This window comes from Hydra vulgaris, chromosome 09 (genome assembly GCF_038396675.1).
Source record: "Hydra vulgaris chromosome 09, alternate assembly HydraT2T_AEP".
Taxonomy (NCBI): Eukaryota; Metazoa; Cnidaria; class Hydrozoa; order Anthoathecata; family Hydridae; genus Hydra; species Hydra vulgaris.
Window position 1 is genome coordinate 9,168,992 of NC_088928.1, and position 22,223 is coordinate 9,191,214.

The 22,223-nt window shown below is 28.8% G+C and overlaps 2 protein-coding genes across 4 annotated transcripts in view; both read left to right on the forward strand.

Moving 5' to 3' along the window:
• The window catches only part of LOC100206464 (endoribonuclease Dicer), a 47,893-nt gene extending 44,010 nt beyond the window's left edge, over positions 1-3,883 (forward strand). For both annotated transcript variants that reach the window (XM_065804662.1, XM_065804661.1), the window contains exons 11-14: positions 899-2,704; positions 2,923-3,085; positions 3,162-3,234; positions 3,335-3,883. In XM_065804662.1, the coding sequence (XP_065660734.1) occupies positions 899-2,704; positions 2,923-3,085; positions 3,162-3,234; positions 3,335-3,476 (2,184 nt within the window). In that variant the 3' untranslated portion in view covers positions 3,477-3,883. The remainder of the gene's footprint in view (positions 1-898; positions 2,705-2,922; positions 3,086-3,161; positions 3,235-3,334) is intronic.
• A 2,024-nt stretch (positions 3,884-5,907) lies between these two features.
• LOC136084541 (uncharacterized) lies at positions 5,908-15,286 on the forward strand. 2 transcript variants are annotated; one of them, XM_065804663.1, is made up of 6 exons: positions 5,908-6,118; positions 10,190-10,326; positions 10,446-10,710; positions 10,818-11,081; positions 14,479-14,897; positions 15,163-15,286. In XM_065804663.1, exons 1-4 carry the CDS (start codon positions 5,941-5,943, stop codon positions 10,871-10,873), a joined length of 636 nt encoding a protein of 211 aa, XP_065660735.1. In that variant the 5' UTR covers positions 5,908-5,940; the 3' UTR covers positions 10,874-11,081; positions 14,479-14,897; positions 15,163-15,286. The 2 variants fall into 2 exon arrangements, with proteins under 2 accessions (XP_065660735.1, XP_065660736.1); XM_065804664.1 differs by lacking the exon at positions 5,908-6,118 and adding an exon at positions 6,146-6,381.
• Positions 15,287-22,223: the final 6,937 nt, after the last annotated feature.

Genomic DNA, 22,223 nt, shown 5'->3' on the forward strand with positions numbered 1-22,223 from the left:
CTCGTTAATTCGGCTTTCGTTTGTCTAGTCCAAGATGTTGGATGACAAGGGTGCTTTCTATCAGAAAAGGATTGAACAGTTTCAAGTCTTTTTAGGTTATCATATATTGTACTTTGAGCAAATACTTCCTTTTTAAAATGATTTACGAATTCTTTTTTTTATATATTAAGTTTATTTACGAAAACATTTTTAGTGGCTTTTGAAAAGATTCTCGTTCATCTGCATTTAACCTCATTTTAAATAATTGTGTTTCAAATAATAAAATTTATATTTTATAGAACGTATATGCCTACAAATAAAACCACAAAAACAAATTATTATGCTCAAATAAATAAATTCAGATTCGTTGGATAACTTCTGCATCACCTGTTATACTTTAATGCATTTTTTGTTATATATCAAGTTTTTTTTCTTCTTTAAATTTTTATATCATTTTAAATCTCACTCAAAAACTCACACTGTTGCTTCCAAGTATATTTCTGCACATTTTTTTAATATAAAAAAGTATTGGCTTGATATTTAAAAAATAGAGATTTAGATCTAGTTTTATATCCAGTTTATAGTGTTTACAAATTTCTTATTCTTACTGGTCCACTGTGTGGTAACACATAAAAATCCTTTAAAAATTTGCTCACAACCTCTGTTTACTCACTTGCTTTATAGCTTGAAACCTGAAATTCTCCTTTGAAACTGAACTACTTAGATTAAATTAGGCCCCAATTGAATAAAAGAATCTAACAAAACAGTTTATAAATATTTTTATAATATTTTTAAAATTAAAATTTCTTCTAAATAATAATAATATAAATACCCAAAAATTTTGAAAATTTTATTAGTTTTATATAAACTGATTTAAATGTTATTAATGAATTTATATATAAAAGATTTTTATTTTTAGCTTCCTTCCTTTGATTTATTTTCAGTTGTTGGTAAGCTAAAGATTGAGCTTATAAAGATACCAAGCAGAATAAGATCTGAATGCGACATTAATATTGATGATATAAAAAACTTTCATATAAATGTTGTTACTGAATCTTGTTTAAAACTTGTAGATGGAAGCATATCTTTTAATATAAATGATGCAAAGGTGACTAAAGCATTGTTTGTTCCTCTTTATTCAGATGTGTTTAAAGCAATTAGAAATGACTGTTATGAGTTTATGTTTCCTGTTATTAATAAAAGACTTCTTAATTGTACAAAAGAAAAACCAAAAGATAACTTGGATGATGAGGAAAATTATGAAAACTGTGTCATTAGCAAGAGTTATGGCGAATCAAAAAATCGAATATACTATGTTACAGCCATAAGCAGCTTGAATACAAGCAGTTTTATGGAGGGAAAGAAAACATTTGTTCAGTATTACTTAAAGAAGTACAACATAGAAATCTCACCAAACAAGCCATTAGTAGATGTAATTTCATGCTCACAACAAATTTCATTCACTAATAGTGAATCAAATACTAATACAAAAAAAAAAAATGTCAACATGGAAAAACTTGTTCCCGAACTGTGCAAAAAGGTTTCTTTATTTCCAGCAGACTTGCATTTTCAGTTGCCTTGTTTGCCAAGAATACTTTATTTTTATGAGTATTATTTCTTAGCTCTAGAATTGAAAGACATGATAGCAGAAAAAATTAAAATAAATAAATCAGAGAATCAGGGAAGATATCAATCTTCAGTATTGAATTTAGAAGACCTTCTTCAACTGAAAAATCATGTTACAGAAAATGTAAAATCTCCTAGTGTTTTAAAGATTTTTGAAGCTTTAACAACTAGACAAGCAAGAATGCCATTTGATTTAGAACGTCTTGAAGTCCTCGGAGATTCTTTTTTGAAACAAGCTGTTTCAATTTTTGTATATTTTCAGAATCCTAGTTTCCATGAGGGTAAACTAACTATAAAGCGTAAAAATTGCATCAGTAACGAAAACTTATGTAAAGTTGGAAAGAGTGTTGGTATTCAAAATTTAATATGCAATTCACAGTTTGGTACTAAAAGTTCTATTTCTGAAAATAGAAACCCATGGACAGTGTGGTTACCTCCTGGATATCTACGTGCTGAACTTGATGACATAAAGCAGTACACGTATCAAAATGTCCAATCCAAATCAATAGCAGATTGTGTTGAAGCATTAATTGGTGTTTATTTTGAAGTAGGTGGTGTAAACTTGGCATTATGCTTCATGCAAAATTTTTTAGATATTTCTGTTTTGCATTCTAGTTTACAAAATGGTCAAAAGCTAATGAAACCCAGCCATTACGCTGATTACCCTTGCGTATCAAGATCAGCTTATATTGATTCCAATGCTGAACATGAATTGTATGAACACAATAAATTACACAAGTTTGAAGATCTGATTTCATACGAGTTTTCAAACAAATCTCATTTGATTCAAGCCTTTACTCATCTTTCATATCTGTCAAACAGTGTAACTGGGTGTTACCAACAGTATGAATTTTTAGGTGATGCTATATTAGATTTCTTAATAACTCTTCACATTCAAAGTAATACCCAAAACCTATCTCCTGGTCAGTTAACTTATTTTCGCTCAGCTGTAGTCAACAACAATACATTTGGCCTGTTGGCCATTAAACATTCGTTTTACAAATACATATACTCATCTTCTAATGAACTGTTTTCAAGTTATAATAGCTTTATTGAAATAGTTAAAGATGATCAGGGATTAAAAGATGAATATTTTGAGGTACTTTTTAAATCAATTTTTTTGCAACTAATTTTTTTTTTTATAACTTCTATTTTTAAAGTGTTTTTTATGTTTTATGTTTTTTTTTCTAAAATAAAATTTTTTTTAATTCATATAATACAATATATTCCTTTTTCCTAAATTTTTATTATTTTTTTGCTACTTTTTTCCAAAATGTTTTCAAAATTTCCTTTTTCTCAATGTTTTATTTCTGAAAGAGCCCATTTGTTATTTGTCCAACTGAAAGTGAAGAAGGTTACCAAGCTCCAAAAGTATTAGGGGATTTGTTTGAATCTGTTGCTGGTGCAATATTTCTTGATAGTGGATTAAATTTAGTTACAGTATGGAAGATTTACTATCCTCTGTTAAAACCTGTTATTGGTATGAATATTTTACTAGCACTGTTTATATTTTACTCGTTTTGGTTTACAAAAGTTGATTTTGTTAAAATGATTAGATAAATACATGATCAAATTACCGCGACATCCAGCTGTTGATCTTTTTGAAAAGTATCCCGAAGCAAAAATAAAGTAAGTTAGTTTAGTTTTTTTTTTTTAAGAATACTTATTTATTAAAATTTAAAGTTCGTTGTATTTGTAAACATGGTTACGGTTAAATACTTTTTTTTAGTTATACAAGTGGAGAAGTAGTCTCTTGCACGGTCAAATTTGGAAAAGATAACGGTATAGAAATTAAAGCATGCGGTCAGAATAAGAAAATAGCTAAAGCAGCTGCTTGTAAACGTGCTTTAGAGTACGATTCAAATATATAGGAAGGTCTCGCAAAGTTATTAAGTTATAAGTTTTAATTTCGTTAATTTTAATAGATTTTAAATCTTAACTAGCTAAAAATATTTGGTTCGGTTGCTGAGCAGTCTATGTTGTAAAATTATATTAAAATTTTTTTTTATTAAATGTTGATAGGATTTGAAAAATTAAAGAAACTTTAAAAAATTCCAGTATACATAGAAAGCTATAAGCTCATAAAAAGATTTAGAATTTAATTAAATAATAATAGCTTAATTTCATTTTTATTTAATTTGATTTTATGAAGTTCTGGTTATGCATGTTATTGATGTTATTTAATCGAATTGTTACAAAATGTATAACAAAAGCGGGTTTGTTTGTATATAAAATAAATTTTATTTATAAGAAAAAAAAATTTGATTTTATTTGTAAAGTTTATATTTTAAATTATTGAACTATATATCAACTTACTTACTCTGAAATAACAAATACTCTTTTTTACTTAAAGTTTATATTTTACAAGCCATAAATTTTTATTATTATATAATTTATTGGTTTCGTTTTTTTGTTTGTTTGTTTGTCATGCAATCAAAAACGACTTATTTAAATATGTGTAAAATGTACTATAAGGGTGGATTTGTTTGTATATGAAATAAATTTTTTTATAATTTTTTTAAAATTTATATATATATATATATATATATATATATAATTTTAATCGAACGGCTATACAAGTTTATTGAATCGTTTTTTGTATTTATAAACTTATTGAACAGTGTTTGTTAGTAAACGTGCTTTAGAGTATGATTCAATTATATAGGAATGTCTCGCAAAATTAATAAGTTATAAGTTTTAACTTCGTTAATTTTAATAGATTTTAAATCTTGCTGAAAATATTTAGTTCGGTTGCTGAACAGTCTATGTTGTAAAAAGATTTAGAATTTTATTAAATAATAATAGTTTAATTTCGTTTTTATTTACTTTGATTTTATAAAGTTCTGGTTACGCATGTTATTGATGTTATTTAATCGAATTGTTACTAAATGTATAACAAAAGCGGGTTTGTTTGTATATGAAATAAATTTTTTTATAACTTTTTTTAAATCTTTATTTATAAGAAAAAAACTTTGATTTTATTTGTAAAGTTTATATTTTAAATTATTGAACTATATATCAACTTACTTACTATGAAATTACAAATACTTTTTTTTTACTTAAAGTTTATATTTTACAAGCCATAAATTTTTATTATATAACTTTTTGGTTTCTTTTTTTTTGTTTTTTTGTTTAAACGACTTATTTAAGTATAATACTATGTGTATATAATTTTAATTGAAAGGCTATATAAATTTATTAAATTGTTTTTTGCATTTATAAAATTATTGAATTTTATTAATAAGCTTACTTGTCGTCTTTGTTAATTAAAACTAATAAATCATGTGAGGTTTTATCTCCACCCTTCACTAAATCCCTGTTTTAGTCGTAGGGTAAGTTGGTGAATTTTGAACCATTTGCCGCAAACATCATGGAATCTGAAATAACGGCTTCTGGGAGAATATGGATGCTAATTTGAGTAGTCAATTATTTTATCTATCTGTGCGGCCGTGGTGCAGTGGTTAGAGCACTTGCTTTATAAGCAGGAAATCCAGGTTCGAAAAATGTGGGCATATTTTTGCGTCAAGATAAGGAAGGAGGCGTGAACTTCCTGGTTAAATGGGTAATGGGACGTTTGAGCAAAAATTTAAAAGCGACAGAACGTGAAAGCAAAAAGTTTTAAAGCGAAAGAACGTTAAAGCGAAAAGTTAAAAAGCGAAAGCGAAAAGTCAGCAAATCAAAATCCGGGAAATCGAGTATCGTGATAAGTTCAAGGTTTCAAACCTTAATGTTATATTTTAATATACAAATAAATATATATATATTTATTATATATTTAAATTAAATATATAATACATATATAAATTTTAATCTACAAAAAAATAGTAAAAGTTATCAATAGCAGAAATGGATTGTTCAATTAAGTATATTGAAACTGGAAGAAAAACAGTATATGCTATTTTTCAAAAAAATATTTTCAGAAAAGATTCTTCGCGTAATGATAAAGATTATTGGAGACGTACTTTGAATAGGATTGGTTGCAAAGCGAGAATTACCACACTTAATGGGTTATACTTAATGTCTTCCTCTTCTCACAATCACGAACCAGATAGTGCAGGAGTGCGAAAAAAAGAATTTTATGCTAAAATTAAAGATGCTGTCAGAAAATCTCCAACAAAACCTATGCAAAAGTTAAGTTTAATCATTTTTCTTTATGTAAAAATAATAGTTAATTAAAAATAAAAATTTTTATCATTTTAATGTTACATTGGTTACATGTTTGATTATAGCTATACATATATATATATATATATATATATATATATATATATATATATATATATATATATATATATATACTCTTCTTTTTAGATTTTTAAGGAAACCAGAAAAATTATGCTTGATGGTGCTTGCGGCTCAAGTTTAGATTTACGTCAAGAAGTTGTAGCAAATTTCCCACGTTATCAAGCTACAAAAGAAATTATCAAAAAGGGAAAAAGAAAAGTAGTTCCACCTCAACCAACTGATAGAAAAGATTTAATTCTTGAGTTAGAATGGGAATTGACTTCCAACGGTAATATTTTTTTATTGAAAAATAATGGATCTGATGATAAAATTCTTATATTTGGAACTGTAGTTTCTCTTGAACGCCTATGTCGTTCAAAAACATGGTATATGGATGGTACATTTAAATCATCACCAGATTTGTTTGCTCAACTTTATAAAATTCATGCTTTATGTCCGATCAGATGTTTCCTGTATTGTACTGTTTGTTGCCGGATAAAAAGACAATAACTTATGTGAGGTTGTTTAACCTAATAAAAGAAATAATTATGGGTAAGTGCTTGTAAATTTTATTTCATTATTGTGGAGGCATTATGGTCAGGCATTACAGGTCAGGTCAGGTTATCCTGCTACTGGTAACATGTAACCCAGTAAAATTTGCTTCATATCCTGCTGCCTTTGTAGGATACGCCTTTTTAGGCAAAGGCTAGGAAACGCAAACTCCGACTTAAAACATCCCCTGCCTTGGGCTCTTGGTTGAGTAAAGGCTAGAGATAGTGTCTCAATAAAAATACTCACCTTAGGCAGATGTTAAATGCATCTGGCTACTGTTTTGTAGAAGGCCTCCTAGGCAAAGACTTAAGGGATTAATAGATTCTATTTTTTGACCAGCCTCGCACCCCTTCTTCATCTATTAGGCTGGCGCAGATGTATTTTTAATACATTGTTTCCAGTTAGAATGTTGAATGCTGGATCTTCTTGACTCAATGCATGGGTTTTGCTTGTGTCTCTGTTTTTATGACTAGGCAACTCATTCTATTATCTCCTAATGAGGGTACAGCTCTATGGTTCTGAAGCCGGCTGGTAGTCAGGTTTCCCGAACTCTGTGGTAGCTCTCAGAGAGGCTGATTTCATTAAAAGCTAAAAAATATCAAAGTATTAACAGTGCCATGTTGCGCATGGGTGGTGTCCTTGTTTGTACTTTTGGTGTGTATTGTGGAGGCCACATTTAGAGCCCTTTGTTACGGCTTAGGGTTTATTAATAGTAATGAGGCAATTGCTTGGGCTATTAAACAGTGTTCTGAGTACTTTCTATGCTTTGAGTCAAGTTCTTCAATCTAATTTAAAAATTAATAAAGTACCAAAAACTATAAAATACAAAAAACTATCATCATCACTAAGTTCTCTAAACCTATCATTCACTAATATTCGTGGTCTTCGAAGTAACTTTTCTTCTGTTGAGTCTTATCTCTTGCAAAGTTCACCAGACCTACTTGCTCTTTGTGATACTAATTTGAGTTCAGCTGTCTCATCTTGTGATCTTAGTGTTGATGGTTATCTTCCTTTAATTCGTAATGACTCCAATAGTCACATGCTTGGCCTGGGCATTTACATTCGTAAGAATTCACCCATTTGTCATGAAACTAGGTTTGAATCCACAGAATATTTTTTTACGTGCCTTCGTTTAGCACCACTTCACTCTATCGCCTTTCTCTTTGTTCTATATAGTTCTCCTTCATCTCAAGACTGCACTCTTTTTGACATTATTTCTGATCATATTGACCAAGCCCTCTCTCTTTATCCATCAGCGAATATAGTTGTTGTCGGTGACTTTAATGCTCACCACTCTGAGTGGCTTGGCTCTAGTGTCGGTGATTCTGAGGGCATTAAAGCCCACAACTTTTGCCTTTCTCAATCCCTAACTCAAATAGTCAACTTTCCAACTCGCTTTCCAGACAACTCGAATCATTTACCTTCTCTACTCGACTTATGTCTTGTTTCTGATCCTAGTCATTGCTCAGTTTCTCCACATTAACTCTTAGGTGCTTCTGATCACAGTTTGATCTCTCTAAAACTAATATCTCATTCTTCTTCATTACTTGAATCCCCCTATTATTGTACCTCTTACAACTACAGTAAAGCTAACTGGGATTCTTTCCTTGATTTTCTTTGTAATGGCCCTTGGTCAGAAATCTTTTGTCTTCCTGTCGACAAATGCGCATCTTACATAACTTCGTGGATTCAGGCTGGCATGGAATCTTTAGTTCCCTCTCGACAATTCCAGGTCAAGCCTCACTCTCCCCTATGGTTTTCCTCGCACTGTGCTTCTGCAATTGCCAATCGAAACCATTACTTCCATATTTATCAGCAAAACAACTCTCCAAAAAACAGATTTCTGTTTATTACTGCTAGAAACCATTGTAAAAAGGTTTTGTCTAATGCCAAAGCCCGCTATTCTCAGACTTCTGGAGAATCTTTAATAGTATTAATAATAAGGGTAAATCTTTAATTCTACCTCTCTTGTATGGTTCAGACTTTGTCACCTCACCTAATGACGAAGCTGAATTGGTTGCTAAAAACTTTTCATTAATATCATCTCTTGATTCCACTAGTTGCGTTCTACCTGATATTGCCAACAAACAAGTTGATCCATTGCTTGACATTCGTATCACTCCAGCTTCTGTATCTAAAGTGATTTCTTGCTTAGACTCTTCAACAGCTTGTGGCCCAGACAAAATACCTGTTATTGTCTTGCAGAAGTGTTCTCCAGAGCTGTCTATACTCTCAAAACTATTCAACATGTGCTTATCAGAGTTTTGTTTTCCAGCCTGCTGGAAAGCGGCATCTGTTATCCCTATCTTCAAAAACTCTGGAGAGCGATCTGATTTGTCTAACTACTGTCCCATTAGTCTTCTTCCTATCATAAGCAAGGTTTTTGAATCTTTAATTAACAAACACTTAATTTCTCATCTTGAATCTAATAACTTACTTTCTGACCATCAATATGGATTTTGATCTTCTTGTTCTACAGCTGATTTGCTAGCAGTAATAACTGATAGATTTTATCATGCATTAGATAAAGGTGGCGAGGTTAAGGCCTTCATTCTTCACATTTCAAAAGCTTTAGATAAAGTTTGGCATGCTGGTCTTCTCCATAAGCTTTCTTCTTATGGTGTATCTGGCAACATCTTTAAGATTATTAAATCCTTCCTTTCCAATACTAGTGTAAAAGTTGTCTTCAATGGACAGCACTCTTCCTCTTATTCTGTAACTTCAGGGTTTTCTCAAAGTACTATCCTTGGCCCTATTCTCCTTTTTATACACATTAATGATCTTCCAGATATTCTCACATCTAAGGTGGCATTGTTTTCTGATGATACTACCATTTATTCTTATCGTGATAAGAAACCAACACTCTCTGATTGCTTCAAGGAGGTATTTAAGCTTAAAAAGGATCTCACTTCTGCTACAGCATGGGGCTCACAGTGGCTGGTGAACTTCAATACAGATAAAACTCAGTTTTTTTCAGCCAATCATTATCGCAATAATTTAGTTCTTTCTACATTTATGAAGGGTGATGTACTCGATGAGTCATTTACTCTTCATCTTCTTGGATGAACTCTTATTTCCAATCTTTCTTGGAAACCATATATCAAATCAGTTGCAAAATTAGCATCTGTTAAGGTTGCATCTCTTTATCGAACTCAACACTTTCTTACTCCCGATTCTATCTCTATAAATCTCAAATCCGGCCTTGTATGGAATACTGTTGCCATATCTGGGGTGGATCTTCTAATGATGCCCTTTCTCTTTTAGACAAGGTGCAAAACTGCATTGTAAACATAGTTGGATCTGCTCTTGCAGCCAACCTCCAACCATTATCACATCGTTGTAATGTTGCTTCTCTTTCTCTTTTCTACAAGTACTATAATGGGCACTGCACTAGAGTGCTAGCATCTCTTGTGCCATCAAATAAAATTCATTCTTGTTTTACTTGTCATTCAATTAAGTCTCATCCTTTTTCTGTGACTGTTCGTAAGTGCTTTAAAAACTCTTATTCATCTAGTTTTTTTCCTCGAATATCAGTTCTTTGGAATTCGCTTCCTTCATCTTGCTTTTCTGATTCATATAATTTGCAATCCTTTAAGTCGTCTGTCAATCATTATCTTGCTATACAATCTTCATCTTTTCTCTTCCAATAACTTCCAACTAAATAAGTAGTTGCTTGAAGTCTTGTTGGAAGCGTAGATGTTTAAAAAAAAAAATTTGCATTTATTACAAGTTTTAACATATTAAATATCATTATAAAATTACTTTTTTTAATTTGGTATATACTTAATAAAAGTTTACTTATTTATAGAAAATGATATGGAAAGTGAAGTTTCATGTTTTTTAATCGATTTTGAATCAGCATTTGTATCTGCATTAAGTATAACTTTCCCAAGAGTGACAGTTCGTGGATGTTTTTTTCATTTTGGGCAGGCAGTATGGAGAAAGGTTTTTGTTACTTAATTATTTATTAGAATAGCATTTAAACTTTTTCATTATATCTTAATATCATATATTGTTTGTATTTGTTAATCAATAATATAAAAACTTATCTGTTATTTTTAAAGGTACAAAATTTAGGTTTAACAAGTTTTTATGACAATCAAGATGTGAAAAAGCTTGTTCATCGTCTTGCTGCATTGCCACTTGCAGACCCTAATATTTATGAAGAACTTTGGGAAGAAATTAATCATAGTGCACCTAATATTACTGGAATTGCAGACTTATTGCTATATTTTTATAATACTTGGCTCTCTCCAAATGCACTTTTTCCATATAGTATATGGAATCATTTTGAAAATGATGGTCTCAGAACTACAAATCATGTTGAAGGTAAAATGTATTTTATAAAAATTGCTTCAATAGCGATAATTATTAATTGAGAATATTTAATAGTTGCCTATAAGCTTTAAAAATAATACTATTATTTTATTGCGCAGGTTGGCATAATGCTTTTCATAATGAAATGAATAGACGAATATCTCAACATATATGAATTTATTATAAGTTTAAAGCTACATCAAGCTTATAATGATGATGAACTTGATGAATTGGAATCAGGTGGACCGGCTTGAAAATCAAAACAAAAATACTTAAATATAAATAAAGAAGTTCTAAACCTAAGACAGTCTGCAAGAGAAGGGTTATTGTCTTGGATTCAGTTCATAACTATAGCTGGTTATAAATTAAAATTACAAGGATAAGTAATGCATATGTTTCATCTAATATTTATATAATTTTTATCTGATATTAAATTATTAGTGATGTACCAATGAAAAAGGCTGATTGTGGCTAGTGATAGGGTTTAATGTATGTGTATAAAAATAATGTATCAATATTAGGTATATAATTTGCTTATATAAGATGTGTCTATGCACCAGCGCTAATTAATTGGCTAAAATACTCCAGCGACATTTAATTGGCTGAATAATGTCACTTAATGGCCTTAACTATGGTATATTAATTAGCCAATAGTTACGCTGATTAATCGGCATTGCCCAATGCATCAACATAAGCTAAAAGGCCAAACAACTACTGGTGCATAGACAACTTATTTATGCAAATTATATACCTAATATTGATATATCAACTTTATATACCTACATTAAACCCTATTAATAGCCACATTCAACCTTTTCTATTGGTACATCACTAAAAATTAATTAAATGAAGTAGTATGATATATAAGTATAGATTTGATGTTTAAAATATATTTAAGAATTGATGCCAAAGTTTAATTACCTAATTGATTTGTAATAGCTTAGGTAAAAAAATTTGATTTTTTAGTGTTAGGTATTCTGTTATAATTTATGTTTGTTTTATGTGTCAAATTTAAAGCATATTATTATTTAGATAATTTTTTAGTGATTTTGAGATGTTATATTATAGATTATTTGGCGTATGCATTTTGTTTTCTTTAAATTGTTTACATTTTTTATTAGTCTAGCAGTTATAGTTTAGAATTATTTATTTGGCATTTTAACTGACAGTTATAGTTACAGGTACAGTTTATTAGATTAAGTAAATAAAATAAATTTGTTGTATTTAGTTTAGAATTATTTATTTTTTGGTATTTTAGCTGGGAGTTATAGTTACAGTTAGAGTTTATTAGATTAAGTAAATAAAATAAATTTGTTGTATTTAGTTTAGAATTATTTATTTTTTGGTATTTTAGCTGGGAGTTATAGTTACAGTTAGAGTTTATTAGATTAAGTAAATAAAATAAATTTGTTGTATTTAGTTTAGAATTATTTATTTTTTGGTATTTTAGCTGGGAGTTATAGTTACAGTTAGAGTTTATTAGATTAAGTAAATAAAATAAATTTGTTGTATTTAGTTTAGAATTATTTATTTTTTGGTATTTTAGCTGGGAGTTATAGTTACAGTTAGAGTTTATTAGATTAAGTAAATAAAATAAATTTGTTGTATTTAGTTTAGAATTATTTATTTTTTGGTATTTTAGCTGGGAGTTATAGTTACAGTTAGAGTTTATTAGATTAAGTAAATAAAATAAATTTGTTGTATTTAGTTTAGAATTATTTATTTTTTGGTATTTTAGCTGGGAGTTATAGTTACAGTTAGAGTTTATTAGATTAAGTAAATAAAATAAATTTGTTGTATTTAGTTTAGAATTATTTATTTTTTGGTATTTTAGCTGGGAGTTATAGTTACAGTTAGAGTTTATTAGATTAAGTAAATAAAATAAATTTGTTGTATTTAGTTTAGAATTATTTATTTTTTGGTATTTTAGCTGGGAGTTATAGTTACAGTTAGAGTTTATTAGATTAAGTAAATAAAATAAATTTGTTGTATTTAGTTTAGAATTATTTATTTTTTGGTATTTTAGCTGGGAGTTATAGTTACAGTTAGAGTTTATTAGATTAAGTAAATAAAATAAATTTGTTGTATTTAGTTTAGAATTATTTATTTTTTGGTATTTTAGCTGGGAGTTATAGTTACAGTTAGAGTTTATTAGATTAAGTAAATAAAATAAATTTGTTGTATTTAGTTTAGAATTATTTATTTTTTGGTATTTTAGCTGGGAGTTATAGTTACAGTTAGAGTTTATTAGATTAAGTAAATAAAATAAATTTGTTGTATTTAGTTTAGAATTATTTATTTTTTGGTATTTTAGCTGGGAGTTATAGTTACAGTTAGAGTTTATTAGATTAAGTAAATAAAATAAATTTGTTGTATTTAGTTTAGAATTATTTATTTTTTGGTATTTTAGCTGGGAGTTATAGTTACAGTTAGAGTTTATTAGATTAAGTAAATAAAATAAATTTGTTGTATTTAGTTTAGAATTATTTATTTTTTGGTATTTTAGCTGGGAGTTATAGTTACAGTTAGAGTTTATTAGATTAAGTAAATAAAATAAATTTGTTGTATTTAGTTTAGAATTATTTATTTTTTGGTATTTTAGCTGGGAGTTATAGTTACAGTTAGAGTTTATTAGATTAAGTAAATAAAATAAATTTGTTGTATTTAGTTTAGAATTATTTATTTTTTGGTATTTTAGCTGGGAGTTATAGTTACAGTTAGAGTTTATTAGATTAAGTAAATAAAATAAATTTGTTGTATTTAGTTTAGAATTATTTATTTTTTGGTATTTTAGCTGGGAGTTATAGTTACAGTTAGAGTTTATTAGATTAAGTAAATAAAATAAATTTGTTGTATTTAGTTTAGAATTATTTATTTTTTGGTATTTTAGCTGGGAGTTATAGTTACAGTTAGAGTTTATTAGATTAAGTAAATAAAATAAATTTGTTGTATTTAGTTTAGAATTATTTATTTTTTGGTATTTTAGCTGGGAGTTATAGTTACAGTTAGAGTTTATTAGATTAAGTAAATAAAATAAATTTGTTGTATTTAGTTTAGAATTATTTATTTTTTGGTATTTTAGCTGGGAGTTATAGTTACAGTTAGAGTTTATTAGATTAAGTAAATAAAATAAATTTGTTGTATTTAGTTTAGAATTATTTATTTTTTGGTATTTTAGCTGGGAGTTATAGTTACAGTTAGAGTTTATTAGATTAAGTAAATAAAATAAATTTGTTGTATTTAGTTTAGAATTATTTATTTTTTGGTATTTTAGCTGGGAGTTATAGTTACAGTTAGAGTTTATTAGATTAAGTAAATAAAATAAATTTGTTGTATTTAGTTTAGAATTATTTATTTTTTGGTATTTTAGCTGGGAGTTATAGTTACAGTTAGAGTTTATTAGATTAAGTAAATAAAATAAATTTGTTGTATTTAGTTTAGAATTATTTATTTTTTGGTATTTTAGCTGGGAGTTATAGTTACAGTTAGAGTTTATTAGATTAAGTAAATAAAATAAATTTGTTGTATTTAGTTTAGAATTATTTATTTTTTGGTATTTTAGCTGGGAGTTATAGTTACAGTTAGAGTTTATTAGATTAAGTAAATAAAATAAATTTGTTGTATTTAGTTTAGAATTATTTATTTTTTGGTATTTTAGCTGGGAGTTATAGTTACAGTTAGAGTTTATTAGATTAAATGAAAAAAAAACTTATTGTTTTTAATTATTTACTTATTTTACACTAATTGAGAGTTGTAGTTTAGAATAGAGTTTTTTTTTAGGATAGAGATTCAACCTTAGCTGATGCTAATTTTGCAATTGATTTGATATATGATTTTCAAGAAAGATCCAAGAAGTAAGAGTTAATCCTAGAAGTCGAAAGGTAAATGACTTATTGGGTACATTACTATTCATAAATATGGGAAGATCTAAATTATTGCAATAACGGTTAGCTGAAAAAAATTGAGCTTTATCGGAGTTACAATTCACCAGCCACTGAAGGCCCATGCTGCAGCAGACGATTTGGAATTTTTGAGTTTTGTTTAATTGTTGAGTTGAGTTTAAGTTACATGAGAGCATTTGTCAGCTGGAAGACAAAATATTTTTACCCAAGGCCCACCATGAAGAAAATCAGGGAAAGAATCCCAGTCAGCTTTCACAGACTCTGGGCAAAGCTAACTCATAATAGTGCAAAAAATAGGTATAAAATCTTCCATAAATATTAATTTTCACTGCAACTTATCTAATAAAAAAAAGATGTGCATCAGTTCCTTTTTTTATTATTTCCTTTTAATTTCTTTCTTTTTTTTTTTTTTTTTTGATATTTATACATTACATTTCAAGCAAAAGATTGCTTCTTGGTTTAAATAAAAATAAACCATAGAATTAAAAATAAGCAAATTAATAATGTGCTTTTATTTTGATTAGATATGGTGAGTTAGACTGTTTACCCTTCATACTTTTAGAAATGATGAGATAGTTAAACCTCAAGAATTGATGTTTAAATTTTGAGTCATAAACTAAAAGCCAGGGCAAATTTATCAACACAGTGAAACAATTACATAATTAAACAAGAGAAATATAAAGGTTAGTTTTAAATATAAATTATTGTCTAGTAGATAATAACATCTACAATTATTATTTATATAAACTAAGGCAAATTTTTATCACTTTATGTTTATCAAGTTGATCACTTACTCTTATGCTTATGACTTCTTATAGGAAATAATGTCCTTTGGGTAATACTATTTTTAAACTAATGTATGCACTGACTATTTTAGATCTTGTAGTGTAAAAAATTTAATAGTCTTTCACTAATTTTAAGCCAACACAGAAGGCTTTATTCTTCATATAATAATATGTAAACTAAAATATACAAACAGGTTAGTTTTGGTTAAAAGTAGTAAAACTCAATAATAATAAGCAGAATCAGCACAGACCTAAAGTAAATATTTCCTCTTGCTATTTGATATATTTGTGAATTTCTTGGGTTACATATTGTTCTTTGTTGATATATTGTGGATGTATGTTTTTGTAAGTTCTATATTTTTTTAAACAAATATTGATAGATTTTAGTGTTCTTAAGCAAATCTGCTTTATTTTGTGTTTAATTTTGACATTGCTTACACTCAGTAATAAAGTGCTTAAAATATGCAATTTGGTTCTTTCAGTCTTTTAATTACTGAATGAGCTAAAGCTGTACTTTAATTAGTATGTGTATATTCAGTCTTTGAATATGTTGTCAATTTTTGATATGTTATTAAATTTATAAGCATACATCAATGCAAACATCTCTATAAACATCTTATTTTTATAAATATTAAATCCACCCTTGTATGGAACACTATTGCCATAACTTGGGCAGATCTTCCAGTGATGCCCTTTCTCTTTTAGACAAGGTGCAAAAATGAATTGTTTTTCCACCTTGACCTGCTCTTGCAGCCAACAAGGAGCTGCTTGCAGCCAACCTCCAACCATTATAACATTATCATGTTGCTTTTCTTTCTATTTTTTATAAATACTATAATGGACACTGCTCTAAAGAGCGTCTCTTGTGCCATCTACTAAAATTGTGTTACTCATCATTCAATTAAGTCTAATCCTTATACTATGACTGTTCCTAAGTTCTTCAAAAATTCTTATTTGTCTAGTTTTTTTCCTTAAACTTTTTTTTCCACTTGCTTCGTCTTGTTTTCCTGATTCATACAATTCACAATCTATTAATTTTCCTGTTAATCGTTATCTTGCTCTATAAATTTCATCTTTTTTGTAATAGTAGTTGCTTGCAGCCTTTTTGGAAATGAAGATGTTAAGAAAAACAAAAAAACATTTCTAATGTTACCCCAACATATTGTATTAGGTGGGATGTTATGCATTTTACACTTTTTTTTGTAACAAAATTCTTTTTTTAGTAATTTTTTTTGTACTGGTAAAAAAATTACCAACTAAAATTAGATTCATCTATAGTCTGCAGTAATTTATGTTTTGTAAACTATTTTATCTAGTTCAAAAACAACATAACAGTATACTGAACATCAAAAAAATAAGACAATAAAGGCTATTACCAACCAATCTGTAAAAAAAAAAAATAATAATATTTATGCAAAGTAATGCATATATAGAAATGAAAACTTTCCTATACTTAGGTCACAAACAATTCATAACAGAATAATTAGCAATAACAAATCATTTTTACATGCAAATGATCCAAAAAAACATTACGCAGAATAATTTTCGGATTATTGGCATTTTGGATTATTAGTTTTTATACTACAATAAAACGCCTAATGCAGAACTACCATCAAAAAATCTTTTAGGCATCAGCCAAGAAGTTATTAATTAAATCATTTTCTTGAAGTGTTCTAAAAAATAAAAAAAACCACAATACAAAATAAGAAAGTAGTCAAAAATAAAATAATCTTACACTATCTCTTGTAAAATGAATTATAAATAAGTTTGTCTGATAACATTATTTTTAACACAAATTTTAAAAAATTCACTTTGCCTTGCAGATAATTTTTCAGTAAATATAACTGGCAGATATGATGGCACATAAAAGAAAACCACTTCTAACTAACTAAATTTTTTGTGTGAAGACTACTAGTTCGCCTCTTATCATTGGTATAAACACTCAACTTTTAACTAACTAGTTTAAATAACTAGCTTTGCCTCTTATCATTTGTATAAGCACTCAACTTTTACACTTTGTTTTGGAGCAAAATGCTTATTTCTGAAATTGACTCACTTCAATTGTAACACATTTTGAGACACAACTCAAAAGAAAAAAATCCAGTCTTTGTTTACAATTATTCCTCTCCTAAATGATGCTAAAATTTAAATTCATTAAAGCCCCAGACACAACTCAAAAGAAAAAAATCCAGTCTTTGTTAACAATTTATCCTCTCCTAAATGATGCTAAAATTTAAATTAGTCAAAGCCCCATCGAGAGTTTGATTCTTTTAACTTAAAATCAGTCTGATTTCTCTAACTCTATAAAAATACCTAGTCTTCTTTCCACTTATTCTTGTCCTAGAATATATGACCTTTGAAAATTAGCAATTTTAATATAAATAGTCAATACAATTGACTATTGTTGTCAATTGCGTTTTCCTTTCTTAAATATTAACGACTTTCGCTTTTAAAATTTTCGCTCTTAAAAGTTTCGCTTTAAAGACACCGAACCAATTAAAAATTCCTTTATAAAACTTACGGCAAACTTTTACGATTTAAAAACACGCGGTATAGGGTCGGTTAATGGTTGGCACGAAATGCCAACAGTTAGCCAACTATAACCAATACTGGTCCCACCAGTTGGACCAACTAAAGCATGTTTTCTTGGAACCCTCTTCGTATTGTTTTCGATATATTATCAGGACATTTCAGGTAATAATGGCTTCATTTTTTTCAAGCACCTCAAAAAAGTAAATATTTCAGTTAAGGATACAGGGGAAGGTAGCTAAGGGGATGAAAACAGGTGCGTTGTTGCAATCGTAAAAAAATTAAGTGGATGTGGTGCAATGGTTAGAGGTTGCTTTAGATGCCGGAGATCCAATGTTCAAAGCAAGTTTTAGGTATTTTTCGCGCCATCGGTAAGCAAGAAGCCATGAACTTCTTGTTCTTATGCTCTTCCGTGGTGCTACGTCACAAGACCGTTGGGTCTTCTTGGAACACTTGAAAAAAAAACTAAAAAAAAAAGTATGGAATACTCAAGCGTCTTTGGATTGAACGGAATAAACCCACATTTCTTTGGTCTCGACACAGCATTTCCCGTTTTACCTTTTGCATTTTCCAAGCAATGCTAAACACTGAAAAAACTTTACCTTGGTCATTGCTATGATAGTAAACTGATTGGTAAAATCTTTCAAAGTTTTGTTCCAATATTTTTTGAGCAGACCATAAACTGAAACATCCGAGTGCTGCATTAAATGGCTAGCATGAGCTGGAAAACAATGCATAATAACCCTAATGTTTCGATAGAACTCAATGACATTCATATTCGTTGTATGAAAAGTAACATATTCCTTTACCGATAGATAGAAGTTATAAGCTAACCGTGAAAAAAAATGCCACTTGAAACCCATCCGCTAATAAATCTACCATGAACATAGTCAGATAGGTTTACAAGATCTAAATTGCAACGGGGCTGTACTTCTAGAAATATAACCAGAGTTTTTTAGTTATAACCCTTTTCATATACAAAGCCAATAACCTTTACTTGTAATTTTTGCACAATAGTCAGTTTTATCTTGTCAGTACCTACTACCAACTAGTTAATACCTATATATTATATGTATTAGCTGGGTAAATGTAATACAATAAGTGTTACCCAGAAAAATGAATCTGCATTTACTAAAATTACTAAAAATTAAGAGAGATAGAGGATCGATCCCGGCGAAATAATTTGAGAATTGATAGAATTAAAGAAAGCGAAGGTGAAAATTGGGATGACAGCGAAACCAAGGTAAAAAAATAATTTGAAAATTATTTAGGTCTAAAAGATATTAAAATTGAAAGGGCACATAGAACTGGTTTAAAGATTCAGTTAGATCAAGAACTATAATTATAAAACTTCTAAACCAAGAAGTATAATTTCAAAACTTCTAAACTTTAAAGATAAAGTAAATATTTTAAAAAAGACCTCTAACTTTAAAGGAAACAAGATCTATATAAATAAAGATTTTTGTGCTGAGACAGTGCAAATTAGGAAGGTAGTAAGAAAACAGATGAATTTGGAACGAGCGGCAGGAAAGTTTGCAAACATTTCATACGATAAACTCACCATACGCGATTGGGCTGCAATGATAAGTAAAAGTGTAAAATCCAAATGTTTTAATATCATTATTTTCATGATTATTTTATTTTACTTTTTTAAAAATGGATGAATCTTCTACTTAATTTTAATACTGAGAGTGATGATGACTATTTCAGTAAAAAAAAAAATTTGAAAGTGAGTATTCAATCTGTAAATCTACTCAATTTCTTAGTAAAAAAAAAAAGCAATAGTTTTTTAATTTTAAATCTAAACATTCAAAGTATTAATAAAAATTTTGATAATCTAAAACTATTATCGCATGATATAAATCATGATTTTAAAATAATTAGTCTCACGGAAACGTGGTTGAAAAGTAATGAACTAAATTCCAAATATGAGCTAAGAAATTACGTGTCAATTCACCAACCTCGCAAAACTCACTTTAACGATGGTTTAAGTATCTTTAGGCCGGGTGAATAAAAATGAGCAACTGCCCCCTATAACATTTTAAAGTTACGTTACGTCTTAATCGGTTACAATTGGTAACAAGGTTACATTCTCTAGCTTGTTATTTAAATATTAAGTAAATAAACTTGATAATGCAGTAAATGTTTGTTTTATATTGCCGTATTCCTAAAAATCATCTTTTATTTTATTTTTATTGTAAAATAGCTTCGTCTCAATTGGTTACTTTGTCACGAAAAAAAAAGAAATTTTTAATTCGCAACGTTACGTCTCAATTAGTTTTCTTTTTAACTTTATAAAGTGTAACCAAATAAGACGTAACGTAACGTTACTAAATATAGATTCGAGACGTAACTAAACTACGTGAGGTAAATGGATTTTTTTAACGTAACATTATGTCTTAATTGGTTACACTCTAACAAGTATCAAGATAGACGTAAGGTTAAGTAAAATAAATTAAATTTGTGACGCGTTAAATTCGCGAATTAGGTATTGTGGTTTATTCTCCTCCGGCTAGTTGCCATACAGAGTCCAACATACCATGGCACGCAAAGACACGTTCAGCCCCCCAAGAAGGAGCGTCATAACCGCTTTACGGCCGAGAGTAAAGTGAGTTTTGGAAGAACGAAGTTATCTTAGAGCAAAAGATGGAAGTAATCGTGTTAGAAAGATAGCAGAGAGAAAGCGAACAGGATTGCACATGATGTTAAAATGTGCAATAGGTAGAAAACATGCCGAAATTAGGTTAACCTAATGACAGCAGTTACATATTAATTGTAAACTAATTCGAGATTCGTATTGTACTTTATTCTCCTCGGGCATTTGCCCTGCAGAGGTATTAATAAATGTTACAGCAGTTAAGAAATAAAAATACAAGGTGGTTTACTGTTTCCCTATTAAAATACATAAAGGCAGACTCCCAGCAGGCTCACGTTTAGGAAAATAAAAATCCGAAAACCCACTATATAAAAAATAAAAAATCGAAAACGAAAACGAAAAAACAAAAAAATAAAAAATCGAAGAAAATAAAATGAAAAAGCGAAAAAGAATTTTTCAAAAAAGAGATTTTCACAAAAAAATATATCTAGGCTTTTTAATTTACAAGAATTTTGTTAATTTCTAGATTAAAATTATTTTCTTCGCTCCAGATATTTTTGCATTCTTGTAGAAAAGAAATCTTTTCATTATTAATAATAGAAATTTGGAATTCGTCTGACAAAATTCTTTTAATTTTGCCTTGGAATTCCAGCATGAGCGTCCTTCTGGGGTAAATTTTTTTGTCGTGGAACGACCTCATTCTATTGCAATATATTATGTATAATAGTTCGTTAGTTATTAGTTTTCCAATATAAAATTTATTTACAAAAGTTGATGAAAAGAAAAGTAGTGATTTGAAAGTGTTTTTAAGAGGTATTAGGTATGGGTATATTTTGTGAACGAGGGCTAAAGTGTATTTTAATAAGGGTTGAACTTTTTCACACTTAAACATCATGTGTTGTAGGTTTTCTGATTCTTTCCTACATTGTGGGCAGAGATCGTCTGTTATATGGCCTCTTTTTTTAAACAGTGTATTGGTGGGTAGTGCAAAATGTATTAGTTTATACTTTATTTCATCGGCTTTGTTTTTGCTTTCATTTTTGTGTATGGATATAAACAAATGGGCCCATTCTTTTGTTGAGGTATTATTCATACTGTTGAAAATGTCCTTCCATCTGCAAAATTTATTGGGTGTACTTTTATGGTTGTTATTTAGGAAAGTGTTGTAAATTGCTTTAGGAGTTAAGTCAAGGAATCGTATTCGACGGTTGTTTTTGGTGCTTATGCACAACGACGTTTTGTTGTAGTCGAAGCTTTGACTTTGGGTGTTCATCATGTTTATCCATTGGGAAGGTAATGACTTTATTATGGTTGTTATGAGGCGTTGTTTTATACCAATAACTTAGCTTTCCAGAAAGCCCTGGTCAAATACTTTTGATATGTCCCCTAGCATGATTATGTTATTATTTATGGATTCTTGAGTTGGTTTCATAGTTTGGTTTTTGTTTCGTATGTATTGGTCAAAAAATATTGGTTGCATTAGCACTTCTTCGATGGTGAGATTCTTATGGTTATTTTGTTTTAAGTAGAACTTATTCCAACTTTTCATTGTTTGTTGGTAATACGGAGGTAGAGTTTTTAAAGAATCATATGAGTGTGATGTGAGAAGGACAAGGTTTCCTTGATTAGCGTTTCGGTATTGATTAAGTATGTAGGAGGCTGAGTCTTTCCAGGCGCCGTTTTTGTTTTTGTTATATAACTTTGAGATCCAGC